This window comes from Leptosomus discolor, chromosome Z, assembly GCF_034619465.1.
Source record: "Leptosomus discolor isolate bLepDis1 chromosome Z, bLepDis1.hap2, whole genome shotgun sequence".
Taxonomy (NCBI): Eukaryota; Metazoa; Chordata; class Aves; order Leptosomiformes; family Leptosomidae; genus Leptosomus; species Leptosomus discolor.
In genome coordinates this window covers 71582808-71606800 of record NC_141419.1, presented here as the reverse complement: position 1 = coordinate 71606800, position 23993 = coordinate 71582808, and the positions used below count along the sequence as shown (strand labels likewise).

Here is a 23993-nt window from a genome sequence, read left to right as displayed (position 1 = left end):
CAGGGCAGACACATTTATTTGGATCCATTAAGGAAACTACAGCCAAGCAGTTAGCTCCATTTCAGCTGCTAGAGTCGGCCCACGTGAAAAAATATTCATATGTATTTTCCAGACACTATTCAGTGCTTAAAGTTCTGCAAAGAATTATTACATTATGCTTAGTGGAGGACATAAGCTACTTCCACTTATTCCTCTAATATTGCACTTGAGCTAACTGTACCGGGCTGTGTACAAAGACACAACCAGCTTGTGCCTGGAAAAGCACTAACTCTTGTGTCAAAATTAAGAAGCCCTGCTGAAACCAAACTGATTCTCTAGATAACCGTTTTAGTGTCTGCACTCTCTGGTGCTCTCAGTTCTAGAAACAGAACATTGAGACACTGCATCAATTGAGTTGATTTGAGCTCTGCATCACACAAAAGCACCTAGGCTGCTTTTAGACCTGAGCTGGCCAGTGAGGAAATAGAGCTGCACTGGCACATCACAGTGTCTGAGATAACATTTCTCTACTTGCCCTGCTGGTGATACCTTGTAATCACCTTCACTTGAGCATGTGCATATATACTCATACTCCAAAAAATAAACATTAGAAAAGACACACTAAGGGTAAATTCTCATTAAGTGAAAAAAGTAACTGATTACGGAACAGTAAACCCCCACGTTTACTGAACTAGGTGAATGCAACAGATTAGATACCACCCTTCCATAGCAAGCCATATCTTGCTTGTTATACAGAAACTTGTAAACAAATCCATGCAAGCACCTCCAAAGCATATTTTGTTAATAATAATAAAGGTTTTCTTGTTTTGGTGTTTGGGGGTTGGCCTTTTTTGTTTGTTTGGGAGTTTGGGTTTTTTTTTTTTCTTTTCTTAAATAAAAAAACCCAGTACCACAAATTGAATTTCCATGAACACAAAACCAATGTGTAACAGGTCTGTGTGGCAAGGTTTTGGTAGCGGGAGGGTTACAGAGGTGGCTTCTGTACAAAGGTGCTAGAAGTTTCCCCTATGTCAGATACAGCCAACGCCAGCTGGCTTTGAGACGGACCCGCCGCTGGCCAAGGCTGAGCCCATCAGCGACAGCGTTTTTCGCCTCTGTGATAACGTATTTAAGAGAGTGAAAAAGTTGTTGTGCAGCAGGAATTGCAGCGAGTGAGAGGAGTGAGAATAGGTGAGAGAAACATCCCGCAGACACCCAGGTCAGTGCAGAAGGAGGGGGAGGAGATGCTCCAGGCACCGGAGCAGCGATTCCCCTGCGGCCTGTGGTGAAGACCACGGTGAGGCAGGCTGTCCCCCTGCAGCCATGGGCGGTGGAGCAGATGACTGCCTACACCCCGTGGAGGGCCCCCACGCCGGGGTAGGTGGATACCTGAAGGAAGCTGTGACCCCGTGGGAAGGCTGCACTGGGGCAGGCTCCTGGCAGGACCTGTGGCCCGTGGAGAGAGAGAAGCCCACGCTGGAGCAGGTTTGCTGCTGGTGACTCCATGAGGGGGGCTCACGCTGGAGCAGTCGGTTCCTGAAGGACTGCACCCCATGGAGGAGACCCACGTTGGAGCAGTTCATGAAGGACTGAACCCGTGGGAAGACTCACGCTGGAGAAGTCATGGAGGACTTTCTCCCGTGAGGGGGACCCCACATTGGAGCAGGGGAAATGTGTGAGGAGTCCTCCCCCTGAGGAGGAAGGAGCGGCAGAAAACAACAGAGTGATGAACCGACCCCAACCCCCATTCCCTGTTTTCCCCCTGTGCCGCTGGGGGGAGGAGGGAGGAAAATCGGGATCAAAGTTATGCCTGGGAAAGGAGGGAGGGGTGCGGGGAAGGTGTTTTAAGATTTGGTTTTATTTCTCATTACTCCTCTCTGAGTTAATTGGCAATAAGTTACATTTTTCCTTTAATGGAGTGTTTTGCCCATGACGGTAAATGCTGAGTGATCTCCCTGTCCTTATCTGAACCCCACAAGCCTGTTATTTTCCTCTCCTCTCTTCTCTCCAGTTAAGGAGGGGGAGTGACAGAACGGCTTTGGTGGGCACCTGGCATTTTGGCCAGGATCAACCCACCACACAATGCCTACACTTGACCATGTAATATATAGTAATCACTACTGATCAGATCACGAAAATGCCCAAAAAGCTGTAATAACTGTTCACTAATTAATGTTTGTATTCTCCAATTCACTAGCACTGCACTAACACCCAGAAGAACCTTTTGCCACTGTGTAACTTTCACAACTGTCAATAAATAAATTAGTCATGTTACTTACAAAGAATATATTGTATACACTGTTTCTTTACAGGACTTGTTTTACTCAAAGTAGTTATTGTCTAACATTTATGTTTCAGACTAAAAAGTACCCTGCAGAATGTGAGAACTGGATCCAGACTTCAAGTCACAGAGCTGTACTTTGGGGCTTTTGGTACCAACTGTAACAAGAGAAACAAAGACAGCTAAAAAACCCCAGCATCTGAGAACAACAACAACAAAATCTTAGCAATGACAAAGAAATAGAAGAAAAATGTTAGCTGCATAACAGTTCATTTATTCAGAGCAATGCATTCTATTAATAGATTTACATATTTAGTCCAAGTAAATTTACCATACAACAAACAAAATTCAGAAACTGGGGGTAAATAGGACAGTGCCTATGAAACTTAAACATATCTCCTCTTTAAATATTTTTTTGCTAAACAGAGTTAAATTGCGCACATGTAAGCAATAAACACACAACCCTATTTACACAATCTACTATGTTTGGATCTAATAACCTTCAAATGCTAACTTATGTAATTTTAGGGAATCTAATTACAACTGGGAATTGTCATCTAGAAGGAGAATTCATTGATGAGTTATTTCAGAAGAACAAATGCGATACTGTCATCGACACCATCCAACTAAACAGTAATATTTTATTTTACCGTGGACCTGATGTCTTATGAAGACTCAAATTATGTAAAAAGTAGACAGGGGAGGGGAAAAAACCCTAATGAATATTACTTGCTTGTTACTATAACCCCAAAATACACAGGGCATTTCTTAAAAACCACATACATACCTGCTATTAAACAATGCTTTGTAGCAACTGGAGACATGTGATGGCTATAGACTGTTCCCTCAAAATGAAATACATCTGCAGGCTGATAATAAAAAGATTAAATTATTCACACTGCAAGTATGTCATCAGAATGTAAATCCTCATTATTAAGTATTTTTCAAGTAACAGCTACAAATGAGACTAATACAAATACTACCACTTACATACTAACAATAACTCTCCTGGTTAGAAGCCAGATCACACAAACATTGCAAAGTAAATAAGTCTGTTTCCAACACTAGAACAACTATGCCAGAGCTCAGAGACGACAAAAAAAGGACCAAGAAAACTGGCTAATCAGAAGCATGAATGGAAATTATTAAAAAATTATCAAAAATTAAAAAAGCTAGCAAGAAAAAATAGCAAACAAGAAGATTACAATAGGGAGATAGAAGTCAACAGGAAAGAGGCACTTAAGACTAAATTGAGAAGCCCCTTGTCCTTCACAAACATCACACTCTCTTCAATTAAAAAAAACCCCACCCGTACAAAATTATTAGATCTCTTCTAAGTGTTAAAACTTAATGAAGTATAACATTGGCTTCAATCATCAGTACAATTACTTTCGGGTACTATTGATTTTGTTGTTTCATTCTAGAATACTGTATATAAAAATAGTCCCCTAAAACTAAATTGTCTGTGTTTTCAAATACACCATTTGGTGGCAGAACATGTCAATCAATAAAGTTCACGTGCACACCGTATCTTTTCAGTGATGCTCACAAAGCTTCCTGGAAAGTGAACTGAACTTCTAAGAGAAGATTTAGTAACTGCAAACACAGCTGTATATCTCACAAAAAGAGGTCAAAACTTATTCTCTATTGTGTCCCTAGGATGACAGATCTCTTATTTTTTTTAAAATTCTTTCACTATGGATGAAACAACATTCAAATAGCATCAGCGTAAATCCATTAATACATTCATACCAGCAATAGGATAAACGGCAGTCATGAATTCATAGCTCAACAACTAGATATAAGAATTCGCAAGTAAAAGCAACCCAAAATCCTACAGAATCCAGTTACTTTAATAATGCCAGTTACATTGGTTAGCATTTTCTTCACGGTTTCTCTCATTCTCCAACAATTTTAAAAAATGGTTTCTATACTACTTACAACAGCAGAATTTTGGACCTAATGACCCTGAATACCAAGATGATCAGTCCTCGAAAAGCAGTATTTAGGTCTTGGTTACTTAAGATAACTAGCCCTGCTGTACACTACCGTTACACTCAACAGTCCCCCCAAAATGAACTTCAGACCTGTCCTTGGTTAACAAGTTCACATAGCATAAACTCAACCAGCTGTATTCCCGTTCACAGCAAAAGCAGGAAGGAATTGTCCCAGGGTTCCAAGCTCTTGCTTGTACGGTTTAGACATTCAGGTCTTCAGAAACAGACAGGGGCACACCAAGGTATGCATGAATGTCGCCCTGCTGCTGCACCCACAGTCCTAACAATGAGCAGTCTAGATGCTTGGTCCTGTTGAGCTCTGGGACAACTCCAGATGTGGAACGAATAAGATGTATACAAGGAAACCTGCAAGATGTAGAAATTCTCTTACTTGTAAAGTATTTGTATCCCATACTTTCAAGGTTTTATCAAATGAGCTGGATGTAAACATGCCAGTGTCATGAGGATACCACTGGACTGTCTCCACGCTGAATTTATGTACATGAGGATGGCTCCTAAAAACAAAGAAAAGATTCCAATTGGTTAGACTCTTGATAACAACCTTATAATTTTCTTGATATTAAATGACAAGTTGAAAACAGTTTAAACGTTTTTGTTTTGTTTTGTTTTTTTTTTTAATTTATACTAAAGTTTTCCAGAAGAACTAGTTGTCTTGGTGCTTCAATTTTCAAAACAATCAATGTTAATTACGTTTAGGAGCCCTCATTTCAAGAAACCACAGATCATTTACCATTTCAAAATACAGTATCTATAGCATATCTCAAGTTAACATAATCACTCTGAGGCATAAAAGGCAGTCTTGAAATTTTTAAATTCCAGTGTTAAAGATCTAATGTTTAAAGTGAGGGCCTACCACTACAAACTATTTATGCTTGTGGAATCCCACTGTCTTAGAAATGGATCCACTGAAAAATACAATCAATACACAGTCAAAAAAATTTGTGATTATTAGCTAATAATTATGGCTACACAGTTATCAGAAATTCACATATACTGAAGTCATCAGATAACAGTGGAACGAGTTACTGAGAGGTAATTATTTTTTGATTCAGAAATGAAAGAGGATGAACAATATGAAACTTTCAACTCAACTATGCACAGTAACAGAATGTAACATAATTAATAATGCATTAAAAGTGGTGGGAGGAAGGGACACCAGAGCCAATCTTGACAGCTCCAGGATATGATTCAACTAACCAAGCTCTGAACAACACAGGTCATTTCACATCCCTGCTAGGCCACTCAATATCTGAGCTGGATCCACACTGATTCAACTTCAGGGCCCAAAACTATCCTTCCAAATTCAGAATTACCATGCTGTTGTGGCTTAACCCTAGGCAGCTAAGCACCGCCACAGCCACTCACTCACTTTCCCCCTGCAGTGGGATGAGGGAGACACTCCAAATGGCAAAGGCAAGAAAACTTGTGGGTAGAGATAAAGATATTTTAATAGCAATCCCTTGTCACAGGCTGACCGATACCCGTCCAAACCCCGAGCAATGGCAACCTCTGGAAAACTCCCCCCCAGTTTTATTGCTGCACAGGACATCATACGTTATGGAATATCAATACCCTTTTGGTCAATTCAGGTCAGGTGTCCCAGCTGTGTTCCCTCCCAGCCTCTTGTCCACCCCTAGTCTACATGCTGAGGGGGCAGAGTGAGGAACTGATAATGCCTCGACACAACAGAAGCACTGTTCAGCAACAGCTAAAACATCAGTGTGTTATCAAGACTGGTCACAAATCCAAAACACAGCACCACACAAGCTACTATGAAGAAAAGTAACTTCATCCCAGCCAGACACAGTACACAGGTGAAAATTGTCCAACTGGCTCCATCTGCAGCTAGTGAAGGGCTCACAAGATTTCTTCACTTCAGCTCTTACCTTTGCATTGCTCTCTCAAGTGCCCTTGCTTCCAAAGTGTCAGCTATTTCAGGGGTATCATTGTGTAAATGCAGATGCAGATCTTCTGTATACATCTGGCACTACACTTAAGCTAACAAACCTTCCTGCTATAGCAACAGGAGCTACCGAGCAACCGTTGAGCTTAGTTTAATAAGCTTTGCTCCTGTATTGCTCATCTCTGAGGTATACCCTAGAACAGCCTGCTATTTTGGCCAAAAAACAACAGATTTTGTGCACTTATTCTATAGGGGGGATCAACCTAAAAATCTTCAGTACCTGCAGTGCCAGGAAATAAAGCCTGACTCAGCATTAACTTACTCTTGCAGAGGCATTTGTATGCACTGTGCCTAAACACCTAAGCTCATGGAACTAATTATTCCAGTACAATAAATGTAAGTGCACAACACTACCGTGTTCAGCACTGCACCAGAGCAATCAATTCTGCCATAATCCAGAGGGAATGAACTAAAAAACTTGTAAGCAGCTCTGCACAAATCATCTCTGATCTGGCTAGGCTTAGTAGCAGCCACATGCCATTCAGTCCAGCTTCATGTCTCAGGGCTGTATGCTAATCCCAGCTCATTCTATATGAAGTTGTTTTCCTCCCATTACTCAGAACATCCCAGCCTTTTCTGCCAAAGAAAAATAAAGAATGAATTCTATGGATAGTAAGGTCACTGCCATTCATTCTTCCTAGACAGGTTTCAGTAGATGAGCCTGCTTACACACAAGCATCAGCTATACATTATGTAGAAGCTGGTACTCCTCAGTTACTCTCAAGTGCCAGTTTTTGCCGCAGGACAGTGCAGGTCATATGAAACCATGTAGAGCTCCATGTGCTGACTCCCTGTGGAACAAGGGAAGTTCTTGGTTTTTGCAATAGCAGTCCTACACGAGAAACAGTGGGTAATTCACAGCCGATCATCATGAATTATCTCCTCTGACGCTCTAAACTACCGAACCCTCAGCAGGCCCAGTTCAGTCTATTCAGAAATAGCTTCAAAGGGCCTCTGCTGAGAGCTTGTTCTTTAAACAACTTCGAGACCAGAGTTGCATTTTGCCCTGCAAACTTGGAACACAGGCAAACTTTTGCAACACACCATTATCACACGCTTCAAAGACAGGAGCCAGATAGTCAGACCAGAAATGTTTCATCTGGTAATTAAAAATCCATTTATGATGTCAGGAACACTGCATGAATAATACTACAATATCTGAAGCTATATCTAATTAGCTACAATACTATTTAAAACATACTACAAAGATACATGAATACTGGGAATAAATAATTGAGGAAAAAATCCCTAATATGGTTACTTTAAGCAATAATAATAAGCAGCCTATCATTTAGAACACTGTGTGACACAAAATTACATTCTACTAGTATGATTTATGGCTCTACTCATCTGATAAGAATTAAAAAGATTTATCTATGCAAATAAACACCTACTCAAGAAACTGACTACCAACTAACTATGCTCATAAACAGAATTTTCAAGCATGAAATATTTCTGCTGATCTAATTGAAGTTAACTATGGCATGATTTTAGCACGGATTTGCCAGATTTTACGCTGTGTTTTCTCTGCATGTATGTTTTCAGTTGGCCATTTCAGAATTCATTTTGATTCTGAGATTTGGGGATGTGTAGTAATTTCTTTTCGTTGATTACAATTTTAACTAATTGTGTTCAAGACACCAACACTTAAACACAGCAGATTCTGTTCCTACCCATTTGTTTTGATGCATGTTCTACAACCCTTTTTCTTTCTCATCGTACAATATACCATTTAGGCCTTCTGTTGTTACCAATTTGTTCTGTTCTTGTTGACCTTACTCATGAAGCTCTTGTAACCCAAATAATTTGAAGACTGGGAAAAAATAAGGGGGAAATGTAGCTACTAGTCTTTTACACAGTAGGATATAAGTTATTATGAGTCTCAGATAAAGTCCTAACCTACTAGTTAACTTTACTATCTAAATACAAGGAAAAAACAGATTTTGCTAGAAGACTTAATACCCATAATGGACAAATTTATACTGTAACCTGGAAGAGGGTTGGGGGTTTTTTTGGTCTTTTCTCTAGTGTTAAGACATGAGATTGCAGTACTAACTCTGACTTTTTTGTAGAGTCTACAGCAACACAAGCCTCTTCACTTTAGTTTCCATATGAATACCATTAATATCCTCCATTTTAACTTTTGAAGTGCCAAAGATCTGTTTAAACAGTATCAGAGTGTTATGGTACATATATCGTAACTGTTAGAGTAGACAAGTCAAGAAAAACCTGTTGGGTCCTGCTTCTTCGTAAATCTCATAAACCCTCACAAAGTTTCTCACTTTTTTTTTTTTTTTTGCATGTCAAAAAACATAATGCATCATGCTGTTCAAAGACTTTTGGCACTGTTTTCTAAAGTCTTTTCATCCTAGAAATAAGAACATACACTAATTTGCAACTTTAATGCTAGTCACACAAGAGGTATCGCTATGAAATTTATTAGAATTTTTGAGTACCTACCTTCCCACAGAACAAAGTGCTTTACATGTGTAACTTGGTTTTCTGCTCAAGTTTTCAAGGTCATAAAGTACAATAACACCATCCGATCCTCCAGATAACATGCTGAAAGTGTTAATAAAGAACACAAGTTACAACACTCACTATTTCAATATGCTCAATATAATTGAGTGTTCAGCAAGAAAATAAATCCATAGGACCAAAACACAGTGAAGTACTCACATACACTTTTACCAACTCAAAGTATATACTTACTATCTTCCCTCCACAGGCTCAATATCAAGGGTGTTGATACCACTCCCATGTATTCTTTCTACATCTCTGTCTTTATTTAATTCCAAACTTAGAACCCTTAAAACAACAACAAAAAAGAAAACAGCGATATGAAGAACAAGAACCGTAGAATTGTAGAATGCTACTATGTAGCTCTGAACAGCTCAAACCATAAGCTTCATGCTTCCTCAATGCATTTAACCCATCCCTGTTATTTTTTTGCAAAACTAGACTTGCAGACACGATACAGAGCTCAGAATAAGACCTGTGAAATTGGCAGAAAAAATATTTTACTCTTTATGTTGTTTGGAAGGTAAGGGAGAAATAAATATGTAAAATAGGCTCAAAGAAATAGCAAAACTGCATTTGGGATCGACAGATGATACAAAAACTGGAAACTAACTTGAAAACACTGAGGAAAAGAAACATTAAGCAGCAGCCTGAGTAGCAACAAATACTGGTTACTTTGAAGCTTCATCATGAACGAGCCTTCTAAGCTTCATCCTACTTGGAACTACGGACATCTAGTGGATAGACTCACTTAGTTTAACAAGTTACAGTATTTCCTTTAAGGAAACAACGTTTGTGTGATATGTTTTCTGTAGCATTAAACAAAACCCACGCTATCCACGCGATGAAGCTTCCAAGACAAACTTTTCTGAGCTGCAATTAGCATCTTGTACTACTTCTCAGTAGCCCATATCTTTAAATATGCTAATATTACCTAGTCAAAAAATCAGACAGATTCTGCTTCCTTAAACCATACTACCTGATATAAAATTAGCCTTACAAGATGATCAGAGCTTCCTACAGCAGTATTTTGTAGAAGTCACTATAAACAAAGAAACAAAAAAAACAAATTAGATAACTAAAACACTGTAGGGCAGAGTGCCCCTACTCAGCTTCTACTTGAGTGCAAAAATCTCGATGTGAAAAGCTTAGGCTGTTACAGGCAGAGCCTCAACAGCTTCAAAAGCAGCAAGTCATTTAGGGTCTTTTAAAACACCTGAAATATAATTACGCAAGAATTTACCTAGAATAAGAATTGTGACACATATAAGATACCTAGTTTAAAACTTTTGAGCTGAAGATTGAATTTTAGTGAAGCAATAAATCCCCCTAAGAAAATGTTTTAAAAATATATGACTTGAAAATGTAGCTATAAATACAATCTACTGAAGACTAGTGATTATTTCTTTTTTAAGTCAAAAGTAAAACGCTTAGGAAGGGAACTGCTAGGCAGAGAGTTGTCCAAGTAACATAAATCCTGACCACTGTGCTTCCATTCTTAACACTGAACGCTACAAGAGTGCTGAGGGCACAGAAAAGACATAATCATGTCGTCACAACGCACACAGAAAGGAGCTTCCCGAATCACCAAAATGCATTTCAATTTTAAACAGGTTCTTTTTACAATGATACAGCCCCAAAAGTTGTTAATCACCAACACAAATCATTCCTGCTGATGGAGTTGTGTGACTGAACAGAGGTTGGCTTTGCTGGACTTCTCCCGAAACACAGCTGCAAAACTGATTCTCTGGCAACGAACACATGTTATCGCACAATAACCTTTAGCTGGAATATCACTAAGTCTCTCGATGCAGCCACCACTTTCCACAAAGGCTGTTGGGAACCTAACAAAACCCCTGCATCTGGTTCTTCTGCAGCCTGCCAACGGGCCGAGCTAGCAAGAGGGAGGACGAACAGACGCGGGCACGCAAGCACCACATAAATCTTGTTTCTTCAGAAAGCAGCGCACAGCCACAAGCAAACGGAAGCACCTGGTGGAGCCGCTAAGGTAGCGGGGGCAGCAACACCGAGGTAGTTTATTACCCCGTGCCTGCCCAGCCTGCCGAAACACCGTTACTCAGCCCGCCCCAGGGCTGCTCACCCACACACGTAAACGTAAAAAAACCCACGGGAAACTTAAGGGAGGAGGCACGGTAGACGGGCGGGAGGCCCTGCCGGATATCCCAGGCCGGCCCGGGACGTCCCGGCTCCCCCGCTCGGGCTGCCCGCAGCGCACGGCGGGACAGCGGCAGGGCAGAGCTCCGCTCTCTCGCCCGGGGCGGGCGGCAGCCAGGGCGGTCCCAGGCCCCACCCCAGGCTGGCCCAGCTTGGGTCGGGCGAGGGCTCCCCCACCGGGCTGCCGCCGCGCCGGCCCGAGTTGGCCGCTCCAGTCCCCCCATAGCACGGTCCCGGTCCCGCTCCCAGCTCCCCACCAGTCTCCGCTACCTCCGGGTGGACTCGGCCCGGCGCAGCCGCAGTGGGTCCTCGAGCCCAGCCTGACGAGCCGAAATAAACCCCAACATAGCACAACCACAAACCCACTCGACGGCGCTCCGCCATCTTGGGCCAGGGTGGCCGGGATTGGCTCGGGGCAGGTGGCCTTCCACCAATGGCGAGCGGCGTTGCTGGCATGCCCGCCACCGATGGGCGGGGCCGGGCAGCCGTGGGGTCTCCGGTGAGCGTGGTCCGCTGGGCAGGCAAGGAGGCGGGGCGGCGCGCGCGTGACGCACTCGCCGGGGGCGGGGCCCGTTGGTGGCGGCGACCTTGTCGGCGGGAGCGGCGGGGGGATGAGCTGGCCCTGGCGGGCGCTGCGCGCCCTGCGCCTGCGGCTCTTCGGGCCCGCCAAGGAGCTGATGGGCACCGACCAGTTCGGCAACAAGTACTACCGAGTGCCCAAGCACGAGACCCGCGCAGGTAGGCACGGGGTGGGGGGCTGCCTGCCGGCGAGGGCCGCCGCCGGGGCCTGGCGGGCCGGTGGTGGCGGCTGCTGGTGGCTGAAGTCAAGCGTGCGCGGGGAGCCGTGCGCCTGCGAGGGCCCAGGCGTGCTGCCACCGTCCGGGCGCTGCTGCGGAGAGCCGCCAGCCGCCGGCGGAGAGCGCCGAGACCCTGTGGAGTGCGGCCCCGGTGGCCGGTGACCGCGTTGCTGCTGTCGGCGGTCGGCAGGGCGGTTTGGCTGCTGCTGCCCGGTTGCCGAAAAAGCGACTTCTGAGTGAGAGAGACGGGGCAGCTACTGAGGGCACCGCGGGCGGGCCTGGTCTGTGCGGCAGCCTTCGAGAAACCCGTTCAGTTTCGCGTTAGACGGGTGCTGTAGTGCCAGAAAATCCTAAAGCCAGTCATCGAAAGATTTTAGAGTAATCACAGCTACAGAGCTGTCGGCCTGTAGCAGGTTGGTAGTCAGCAGTAAACAAATTGACTCCTCTTGATAATTCAGAGCACACCTGTCTATGTTTTTAAATTAATTTCTGTAGGTATGTTCATTGCACTCCTAAGCTAAAATAGTTTTCTAGGTTTCTGCCTGCGTTCCAGGAGCCTGCGGTCTTCTAACATGTTTTCACTTCATTCTGTACAGATGCTGTGCTTATGCTGCACAGCTACGGATGATTTATTGGAGGCAGCTTCCCTGAGGGTGTCTAAGTGCGCGCGTGTGGTCAGGGACCATGTTGCTGTTGTCTACAGTTAGCAGGGCGGTTTGGCTGCTGCTACCCAGTTGCAAAAAAGAGCGACTTCTAAGTCAAGGAGAGGGTGCAGCTTTTTATATTTTACAGTCTTGTTTCCTCTCCCTGCACAGGCTTGTTAATCTGCTTGCTGTACTCCATATGTTTTGTATGACCACATCAATTAGAGCACCCTCAGACTGCGGAGACTTTCTACTTGGTTTTGTGTAGACTTCAAGGAGAAGCAAAAAGTCTGAGGCTGTGCTGTCACTTCAGTCAGTACCCTTCCTGAAAGGAAGGAAGGGGTGCACACCTTCCCTTCAGAGACAAGTCATGTTGTCTGGAGCTATTTTGCCTTCAGAACAGTTCCTCTGACCTGTTTTACTGTTCAACTTCATGAACAACTGGCAATGACTTAAAGCAGGTCTGCCCAAACAAGTGTCTGGGAAAAAGATGTGAACAACCTTTTGTCAGCAGTGTGTTTTCCATCTGGGTTAATACGACAGTGAAGACCTTCCAGGCTTTCTGTGTCTTGCTTTTGGCCGTCTCACTGTTTGGGTTCATGATGACTTAGGAGTGTACAAAGGCTGTGTCTTTTAGCATACAGGAAGCAGTAAAAACTGCAGTCAAATTTCTTATGTGTGATTACTGCAGTGTCAGTCCCTATTTTCCAGTAAAAAATGACTTGTAGCAGAACTACTGGCAGTCTTTTTCTCTATATTTGAATGTATGCTGGCATGCCTTGCACAGTGAAAGCACTCTGCTGAAACTTTAAGGCTGATCTCTGTATTTAGAACTTATTTATACGGTAGTAGTAGTGCTAGTAAAGGGGCAGGGGAGGTGGGACGTAGCTATTGCTACGCAGGAGCGCAGTGTAAGAGGCTTAAAGTTAATAATGAATTGAGATAGTTGTATCTAAGAACACATTGTGGTAGCTTTTACCTTTCCTAGTTTTTCTTCAAATGAACTGTAGGAATACTGAGTATAACCCTTGAGAGGTGAAGTTGCACTGGTTTTGCTTTGAGCTGGGAGGGCTGGCTCTTAAATGCTCTGCAGTTGCAACTCTGGCTGAAGTCAATGAGAGCAGCACTTCTGTAAATCCTAAGGCTCTTGCACATTAAGTATATTTTAGGGATATGGATGACGCAATGCAGGTCTACTGAATTATCACTGCTCCTCTGCTATTGGATTTTCCTCTCTCATTCTTCCACTTGTCTTAGTTTCTTCATCTTGATACTGAAAATTCTGCACCACCAGCTTGCACTGATGCAGTGTTTTACTGCCACTAAAAAGAAAATACGGGGAAGAGATCTCTCCTTTCTCACTGCTGCTAACTTTTCCCTGTCATTTATTTGACCTTCCTGTAGAAAACTTTAATACAAAAATGGATTAAAATGACTTGATGAAGAATAAATTGCAAGCTACAGCTGGCATAGAAGTAGAAAAGAGCATGAGCGGTTAGGTAGGATAAGGTTATACAAGAAGTCTTGAGACAAAGTGAAGAGCTAGAGCTTTTACAGAGGCTCTAATACTTCCTAACCATATTCACCTCAGTTTGTGGTTTTTTTTTTTTATAGTAGTTTGCTGTCAAGCTTTTTAATTCCTCTGATCTGACCCAGTCAAATGCATGTTATCTGGGAAAAATCGTGCAGTTAAAAAAAATACTAAAAAAGCAGAATAAGAAAAAAAGAATCTGGCAAAGGACTAATGTTTTATTCACTCTTCCCGTGCCTCTCTTCTATCTTTGGAATGAAAGTAAGGGAAAGGTTATTACAATTTAGCTTTAGAAACTGAAATTTGGTATACTCAGAAGTAATACCACATCTTCCATAAAGATGTTCATTCACAGTCAGTTAATTGTCCCTCATTGTCTTTTTTTGTGTAACTAGAGAACAGGAGAGTGCATATGAAAAATACTACTACTAGAATTCTGTGTGAAAATACTACTTTTGAAAATTCTGTTTTCTGTTTAATTTACTGGCATACATTTGACATTGTGTACTAGCTGTGGATTTAGATGGTCTAAAAAAACCTAATCCCCAGCATCAGCAGAATGAAAGAAGTAATCAAGACTTCCCCACACACAGAAGTCGGTGGTGAACACTTTTTCATGAAAGTGTTCAAACTTTTCTTTTTTTTTCCGTTGATTTGTTCTGTGTTGTATTAATCGATGGAACTCACTGTTACAGTTAGACACACTTGACCATGAGATGTGGTATGTAACAATTACTAAGGAGAGAGGGAAATAAGTAGAATGAAAACAGCTTAAATCAGGAAAACGGGCTTCAATAAATTCAGAGAACAGACAGGAGACATCCTGTCAATGATATAGTAGTAGTGAAAAGTTATATAGGACAATTCATACCTGTACCTCTCCAGCTGTTAAAGACTCAAGTGCAAGGTACCATAATATAGGTGAAGGCTAAGAAGTATAGCAATAAATTAATCTGTCTAAATCAAAAGACTGCAAAAGATAAAACCTTCCATGAATCAGGCATGGGTGCTGGAAAATAGAGGAACAAGTGGTAACTCAGAAGTATATTCACAAGGTAGTGAGTGAAAACTGGTGTGAAATTGTTGGTTTGACAAGATAGGTTCTTATGAAAATTGTTTTCTGAGTGGACAATACTTGTGGCAATCCCTTGTTACTTTGGGCTACTTGGATGTAGGAGATTTTATATCGTTAAATTTTGTCACCCACTGGTGACTCATTTCCACTGTAATTTGTGCTTTTACTTCTGTGGGTGGCAATCCTTGTGGTGTCACCAGAGAGAAGGTAGTAGGTTTGGTCTATTCCAGCTGTTTTTTAGACCTTTTTGTGTGCAAAATTTAAGACTGTGGTTTATGAATTTGCTATGTGGGTGCATAGCAGGTTGGAAACTGTTCTTGGAATAGTCAGAAATGTTACCCTGTCAGCTGGAGGGGAGAATTTAGATGGATCCACCAGTCTGTTGAAGTTCAAAAACTACTCGAAGTTTTTGTTTGTGATTTCGATGGAGAACAAGAAAATATTTTTACCACATTTGCAAGTCAAACTGTGCAGGGGGAAACTGGGAGTAACTGAGCATCTTATGGCAGGTCAACTGTCATGATGCAACTGGGGGATCCGCTGGGATCAAGCCATGCTTATTTCTAAACAAAGAGCATATAATTTAGTGATTAAAGGGTTCTGAGAACATGGATCTACACAACTGACAAATTTTCTGTGGTACAGCATGTATCGTATTAGTAGTGTTCTAAATTTCATTTCTGTGTTCTTGTAATTTGAATACCCGTTTTCTCCCTCCATTTCCAATGTACAGACCATTATCCAGTTTCCTTGCAAAACATACTACCTCATGAGTGTTTATTATTTTAAGATAGTGTCTTCCCTGAATCTAGCCAGCCTCTTGCAGCAGGCCCTTGTTACTTTGGGTTACTTGGATGTAGGAGGTTTTATATCCATTAAATTTCCCCACGCACTGGTGACTCATTTCCACTGTAGTTGGTGCTTTTACTTCTGTGGGTGGCAATCCTTGCAGTGTCAGCAGAGAGAAAATACTAGGTTTGGTCTATTCCAGAGCAAAGTATGCCAGTCCTCCCTCAGGTTTGTATTACCTTGTGGCTGAGGATCAGTCAGTTCGTTCTGTCGATAGGGAAGTGATTACAAGTGGTTACACCCACTGCCTTGAGTGGTGGTAACTAACTTGTTCTTACCTTACAATGCTTTTGGAAAGCAACCTGTGCTGGTCACACTTGTGTACTACAGGGTCACACCAGGGCTTACAGGCTCTAGCACAGTGCAGGGCCTGATGTGCTTTATGCTTTTATACTGTACTCAAGCAAATAAGCTCTTGCAGAAAGAGCATGCAGAACAGACAGGTGCTGCTTTCTCTTTCATGTCTTAGACATGGTAGGTCTATCAGGACCAGGCTGGGTTTTGTTTCAGTCCGGCAGGGAAGTCCCGCCTTCAGCTAGAGGTGAGAATGGATGGCATAGGTAGTATTTACACCTTCTTGTGCTTCAAGCAAAATCTGGCTGACCGCCTTCTTTTGGCCTGCACTGATCCTTGGCAGGGGTTTAGAATAGACTACATGAAGCCTATGATGCAAAGAATTCATGTTTAGTTTCTTTCAGCTGTGAATTGCTCTCTCCTACACTCAGTCCAGAGTCCAGGACACTCTTGGATGCTGGGGCCTTGCCTACATAAGGAGTAGTAGGAACACATCAGTGGATACAAGTGGTTGATGTTGAGTTTCCTCACACCTCCATCACATGTTATTCAGCATGTTTACTTCAAATTAAATTTGGTCTGTTTCCCAGGACTGAAAGTCTACAATACATGTAGTTTGAAGATTTCAAGAAGGTAAAAAAAGTGTTAGGTAAATGCTGCAGGTGTGCGTTTCATGTTGCCTTGGCACCTACTGTCCTGTTAATTTTTAAAATTTTTTATAAGTGAGGATTTATTCTTTAAAAAAGCAAGTTGTGCACACAGAAACTAATTTGAGATCCAGATCAGCATGTGGTAAACAGAGGCAGTATGGGATTCACTACAAAACCACACTTGCTTTGAATCAAGTCACTACTGTAGACATAGTCTCACAAATATCCTAAACTCCACGATGTCCAGGAGTCTGGTTACATTAATTCTCTTGAAAAAATGAACATTGAAAGCCACTAGATTGTAAGAATAAGGAGTTAGTACATTCAGTAAATAAAGTAATTGCCAGAAATAGAAAAGGAGTTAGAAAAGCTTAGTGTCAATACAGTGGGGAAAGACCCTGAAAAAGGAACTGTTCCACCCACAGGAACACAAAAGAATTCAGAATTAAAGTAGCTAATTTTCTGAAAACATGGAACTTCAGACATGGTGGGACTAAAGGCACGTAGTTTAATGTTTAACAGGGACTTTTATTTTCAGATGGGAAGAAACTATTATCTTCAAAGTCAAGTCAAATCTTCAGTGCTATGTTGAGGTAGGCTCATTTGGAAGAAAAGGTGACTCTGTATTTAATGACGTTCTGCAAGTGGTATTATTTTACAGGATTACCTTAAAGTGATGACAGTGATTAAGTAGCACGACTACACCATGTTTGTCATGAGAGAAACATCCAGCATAACTCATTAACTCTGAGATGAGTCTTCAAGTTGCCAGTCGTGAAACTAGATGTGATAGAAGATGGGACTAGACAGTTGAGTAGTGGTGATTGATGACTCATTTCAGTATCTCAGACAAGTATTTGACTAAGCAGACTAGATTTATCAATGTAATGCATTTATTTTTCTTATTGTATAACATACTGTCAGGCCATTGCCATAGCTTTGCTACATGATGAATTGTTCTTGCTGCAGAACATGGAGTGATACTTAAAATGTTTTTTAATTATGAAACAAATTCCTCATACAGTTTATGCATTTGTTACAACCAAATGTATCTTACAGGAAATAGGTGATTCCGTTTTCCATGGAAAATAATTTATAAAGACTCTTAATAACTAATTTATTTAAAAAAAATATAGGGAGATCAGAGGCACTAAATATTTAAGATTTGGTACATTTTTTTTTGATTGGAAAAAGCCTGTTCCATGAGCTTTTGTATGTTGCATAAACTCTGCATTAGAGGGCATATGTGGCCTGGGCCTGTGATGATATGAGCTTTAAGAAAGAAACTGGCAAGCTAAACGTGTTTATCAATGCCCCTATAAATAAACGAGTGACATCACCAAGTTTCAGTTGTAAATTTTGTTGCTAATAATTGAGTGCAAGCACTGACTTCTGTGGGAAACTTTTTGTTCAGGTGAAATGCCCACTTGCATTTACATAAAAGGCCTATATCTTGTGTAAGCCCTTTCCTTAACAAACCAGAAATGTGCAAATAAGAAAGAATCTACATGAGGAAAAGATACTAAGTGCTTAGTTGGACAAAACATGTAGTCTGTCCTAAATCTTATTGAATCCAGACTTCAATAGAAACCTAAACATTTTTTATGGAAGTTAGAAAAATTTATGTTTCTATTGAGATTAAAGGAATCTTCTGTGATTGTTTTTGTAGCTGCTTGGTTTCTGTTTCAGATAGTGGACTACTGCCTTCTTGTGCCTCAGAAGCATAGAGTAGAATTTCTACTTTTCTTCAAAATTTGCCATAAAATAAAATTTTATATTGGAGACTAGACTGACACGTTCCTGTAATGCTTTATAGTGAATAGGATATAGTAGAAGGAACAACTTCTTCTCTCCAAAGCATGTCTTCTGAGTTTAGAGCTATGGTTTTCTTTTGACTCTGAATGTTACCTTTGTCACTACCAGGAATTAAGTTAGAGGAAGAGGCAGAAACTGATTCTGATTGTATAAAGCATTCATAAACTGATCATCAACAGTTGCAGGTGATTGTACAGAATATTGCTGAACGTAAAAAAAGTTTCTCCAGCTAGTTTTTCAAGTGTTGCTGGAAAGCTAATAAACTCATTTTAGTTTTGCATACCTAATAGACACTGAGGAAACACAGAATTTTAATTTTGATTAATGAGCACGAAGGCAAATTTTAAGACAATTACTCTGGACATGGAAATAAGTGTATTGAGAAAGTGGTAGTTTTTTTCACATGGGCAATTTTTATCCAGATACAAATAGCTGGCAGGTACAGGTTTGTCCGGATGGTGGCAACGTTGTTTCAGAAACAGTGGATACTGACAGCTCACTGAATATCCCTTTCGGGTGAGACTGCAGAACAGAGAAACCTAGCTCTAAAATAATTGTGTGTTTGTGTGTTGGTACAGAAATAAAACTTGCACTGCAGACTGCCAGCTTCTAGGACAGTAATTCCGGAATGACAAAATAGCTTTTCAGTCTAGGCGATACATTATAAAGCAAAGCAATTACTCTGTGAAGAGCTCACTGCAGATTATAAAAGCATTAATATTTGAAAAACAGTGTTTGGGTGCAGTGGTATGTTTTTCTTTCGGCTGCCAGAAGTGAGCTGGCATATGGATATTAATCTCACTGTCTTGAAAACCAGGAATAGCATTAAGTAGTTATCCCTACAGGGACAGGCATTAACCTGTGTGTTCTCTGTTGCTATGGCCAGGTTTGATCTTGAGTGTGTATATTGATATTAGACTGAGATGCTGATCTTGTTGAATTTTGCCTGCTAGTATTAAGTTTTATATGCTATACATTCGTTTGTTACTTTTAATTATTGTGGGTTTATTTTGAGAACCTGTTTTGATTCTTTCAGTGGAGGTGTATGGGGAGCTGATGGTTTGGTGGTTTTTTTGAGGTCTGTTTGATGGCCAAAAAATCAGATAGTAAGAAAAAAATATGAAGTTAATTTCGTAGAATCATAAAATGGCTTAGGTTGGAAGGGACCCTAGAGATCATCTAATCATTCCGACAGATCTATGTCCATATTATGGTGGGGACACCACAACTGGATGCAATATTCGAGGTGGGGTCTCACAAGAGCAGAGTAAAGGGGGAGAATCACCTCTCTTTGTGTTAGTAGCTTTCTTCTACTGTGTGTAGAGAAAGAAGCAGTGTAGTACTGGGCAGATACATGTTTTTTAACAGGTGGAAAAATCTTAGCTGGTTTTGTTAATTATGCTGATTTAAACAGCAACTACCTGCAGGGTTCAGAATAACAGCCCCTTTGGTGGTTATTACAAACATGTTTCATTAGGCAGCTTCACGGTTGGACTTGATGATCTTAGGGTTCTCTTCCAACCTAATGATTCTATGATTCTATATCTTTTCTAAGTTAAAATAACTATAGGATACCTGTGCTGTCTTGATGAAGTTGCTTGCGCTTTGTTTTCCTACCTGTACACTGAAAAGTGATTTGACTCACCCCGACATCGTGCTGTTGTAAGGTAGCATAGGTGAGCCTGTTGTCGGTTCACAGAGGCAGAAGGAGGACGAGCCATCCCAAAAATAGAGCTTTGTTGCTTTCCTATGAAACTGTCAGTCATCTTGCCCATACTTCATCCTTGGAACATGATCACTAGAGCTATGAATGTGTTGCAAATATGATCATTATATCAATTCGGGATTGTTGATGTGTCATCATACCTGCTTTATGGCTAAATTATATCGCTTTTAGTTTCATTATCCTGAATACAAGGAAAATTCAACTTATTTTTCTGGTTTCAAAGGAGGGAAAAAATCGATGGTTAATATGTAAGAACAAGTCACCCGTTCTGTATAGAGCTTTAGGGCTTGAAATCATATTGGCAAACTGAAGAACAGATTTAACACAGAAGAGTCTTGAAGTATGTCTGTAGCTGGTACAGGAAACATTTTTCTAATATGTCTGTATAATTAATTTAATCTCACTATTTATATGAATTTGGGTTAACAAGATTATAGATACCGTCCAAATGCTTCGTTAATTGTGACCATCACGTGAAAATTTTCGAGGTCCACTTTTGCTGGTACCTTGTTTGTTTGTTTTATCTTTTTTATTTTTTAGAAACTGTTTGTTACAGTAAAGTAAGACAAGAAGGAAAATGAAACCATTTAAATAAAAGTAGCGGGGCTACGTTATTGTTTTAAAAAAGAAGATAGAATGGAAGGATAAAAAGTTCAACAAAAGAGTGCAGCTGAGAAACCATAGTAAAAGAGATGTTAAATAAAAGGAGCTGAGGAAGGGTGGCATGCTACCCTGTGGGCCACTGTAACCTTTTCAGTTTCTCCGGAAGAATAGAGAAGGTGGTAAGGAATTGGGTTTGACTTCTGCTTTGTACAATAAGTTTTTTGTGTTCTTTATAGATCTTTAAAATACCAAATAAAGTTTCTGTCATAAGAGGCTTGATAGTTTTAAGGTCAGATTTGCAGAGATAAGAACTGCTTTGCTTTGAGGAGAGGGAAGAGTAAGTTTCATGCTTTGCCTCTGGGTACAGGAGTTGCACAGAAAGGACAAACACCTAAGAATGCGTGTGACAGGTTGGGGGAATGGAAATGATGAAATAGGGAGGTAAGATCTTAATTTCTAGGTGTCCCTTGTTTATAGCCGTATGAAATGCAATGTGTTATCATTTTACCCTTCTTGAAGTGAAGGACTAATTTGACTAGCCTCCTTCGTCTGGGTGATCTGGGGGCACCATCAAGGGGAACTGCAGTCAGTATGAAATTTCCTTCTGATGAGGAGAGGTCAAACAAAGGATGGATTCTGGCAGAATACTGCAGGCAGTGGTCAGTACTGTAGGAACTGAAAATGCCACAAGCTTTGGAACTCATGAAGCACGTGGACTGATTGCTGTTTTGTACCTGTAAGAAGGACATCTAACTCAGAAATGAGGGAAAGTTGTTCCACAGAACTACGGCCAGAAAGGTAGAATGGAAAGATGTATAGTGCTATGCAGCAGGATAAAGTCTGAGAAGCACCCTGAAGATCCTAGCCACAGCAGACTTTAGTCTAGCAGAACTAATGTCCTTGAAGGGGAGTCCCATCCAGTCATTGATATCCAGAGAGAAAGTGAAAATGGATGTCAGCAAGTGTGGCATCACCTCAGCCAAAAATGTTGTTGATTGTTATAGTTAACAGAGAAAACGGCGGAGCACACTTATATGAGGATCCACTGCTTGCATGTCATCAGTACTTGTATGGGGGTGTTTGGAAGCATATTGGAAGGAAATGCCTGTTTGGCAAATAGGTGCTTCTGCATCTAGTAGCCTGTCTACATTGGCTTGAGTTTTACTTCCGTCTTGCAGCATAACTTTCTATAATGCCAAATTTCCAAATACCATTGTTTTCTAAGCAACTAAGACTTCCCACACCCTCAATAATAAATATGTATTCCCATCAGTCATTTATTTGCTTCTCTGTAAGAAGGCGTCAGAAAGGTCCAGGACACAAATAGTGGCTTTTCTTCCAGTGCTATGGAATAACTGTTTCTTTTCTAATGAGGAATCTTAAATTAAGATGATCTAACGAGCTTAGAATAGCAGAACACTACCAGTATTTTCCAGCCTTACAATCTGGCCCACTCCTTTTTCACCCTTATCCATAAATACATTTTTTTCTCCTTTTTGCTTAGGGTGTAGCAATTACTCATTAGTATGGTCAAGAATGCTCAAATATAACAGTTGTATTGGGATGATATACTATGAAGTGAAGAAATTAAGAGCTCAGTTGCTCCTTCATGTTTTGTTGTGTAGAAAATTTAGTGCATCTGCCAACTCCATCTGGTCAGAAATGTTATTTATCACGTTTTGCTCTCTGGATCAGGGTGCACCATCCCAAAGGCTGGTAGCAGCCAAGATGAGGTTCTGCCTGAAGCAGGGGAGGAATTCATTCAGTAACATAGTTCGTGTTTGATTGGTATAAAGTTTAATCTCATAGGTTGGTAATGAAATTTACTGCTGCGTTGTTAAACTTAAGTGAGCTGAACTGTTGGTATTGTTTTTCTGAATGTATGGAGTATAAGAAAGGAACTGAATGTCTTCTTAATTCAGCATCATCGGTACAATAAATTGTCAGAGAAGACTTCCTTTTGTAGCCTGCTGGCTGCTTATGCTCCTGTAATGCAAACTGGATGATTAGGAATTGAGCAAGGGGGAAATAAAGTTCCCAGTCATACAGAGTGACAAAATCTGTGGCTTCCAGTAGGATTGCAGGCAGTTATCTCAAGCAGATGCATTCAGTAACAGGGTACTAAAGGAATACGTGTTTTGCTCCTGTGACCAAACTGATCACAAAAGGTTATTTTGTTTGTTTGTTTTTTAGAGAAATGGAAAGAAATTTGGAAGGCACACCTTACAGTAGCAATGTGTGTGGGAAAAAACATGGTCAATTTTAAAAGACATTGCAATTTAAAAGAACTTCAAGGATATTTTTTTAAGATTAGCCACATTTTTGGTAGTTCTTGTGGGGGTGTTGTGTCGTGGTTCTGTTTGCTTGGTCCCTGGATCACTACTTCACTTTAGGTGGACTTGTGTCAGTTATTGTCTCATTGGTGATCTTGTGCCCTTGCTTAAGGTGGTCCTTGCTACTACTTTTTCAGACCAGCATGGGGCCAGGGCACAGTGAGTTCAGTGTTAGCTTAATTTGTTTGTATCTAGCAGCTTTTCTTGCTATCCTGTCAACAAGAGTTTGTTCTATGTTGGAAGAAATTAAAAAAAAAAAAAAAAGAGATAACTCTAGTGAAGAAGAGCTTCATGCTCTGCAAGAATTGTGAAAGGTTCAGGTGGAGCAAGAGAGAAGCCTCAGAGCTGGTTATTACCAGGAGGCTCTACAAAGGCTGTTTAATATTATGGCTGAAAAGTGTTGCAGTTATCTGTTTAGCCAGCAGATCTTGCATACTGTTTCTTTGGAAGTGGCGACTTTTTCTAGTATACAGCTAGAAATTGAAATACTGAATGCTAATTGATATAGTTTTCATAATATTGAAACAACTAATGGTTATTTTAAACTTAAGGTGAACTGATCTTCTGGAAGCTTTAAAAAAAGTTTGTCCTGATGTAAACAACTTCTAATTGTGGAACTATGAATGTTTCAGTACTGATTTGACTTTCATAAGTGGATGTAATGTATCTTTTTCTGGTTTTAGTTAGTCAAGAAATGTTAGTCAATAAATGATGACTTGATGATGGCCAGACCCATCTGT

The 23993-nt window shown here is 40.9% G+C and overlaps 2 protein-coding genes across 5 annotated transcripts in view; one reads left to right on the top strand and one right to left on the bottom strand.

The window, feature by feature from the left end:
• ERCC8 (ERCC excision repair 8, CSA ubiquitin ligase complex subunit) overlaps nt 1-11283 on the bottom strand; it is a 29217-nt gene extending 17934 nt beyond the window's left edge. For 2 of the 4 annotated variants that reach the window (XM_086479151.1, XM_086479150.1), the window contains exons 1-6: nt 11207-11283; nt 8954-9049; nt 8702-8803; nt 4649-4772; nt 3048-3129; nt 2350-2418 (exon numbers count right to left, since the gene is read on the bottom strand). In XM_086479151.1, coding sequence (XP_086335277.1) covers nt 2350-2418; nt 3048-3129; nt 4649-4772; nt 8702-8803; nt 8954-9049; nt 11207-11283 — 550 coding nt within the window. Of the gene's footprint in view, nt 1-2349; nt 2419-3047; nt 3130-4648; nt 4773-6164; nt 6444-8701; nt 8804-8953; nt 9050-11206 lie in introns of those variants that run through there. The other 2 variants (XM_086479152.1, XM_086479153.1) reach the window with 2 other exon arrangements.
• Nucleotides 11284-11547: 264 nt separating this feature from the next.
• The window catches only part of NDUFAF2 (NADH:ubiquinone oxidoreductase complex assembly factor 2), a 75921-nt gene continuing 63475 nt past the window's right edge, over nt 11548-23993 (top strand). The window contains exon 1 of the mRNA XM_086479334.1: nt 11548-11674. Coding sequence (XP_086335460.1) covers nt 11548-11674 — 127 coding nt within the window. The remainder of the gene's footprint in view (nt 11675-23993) is intronic.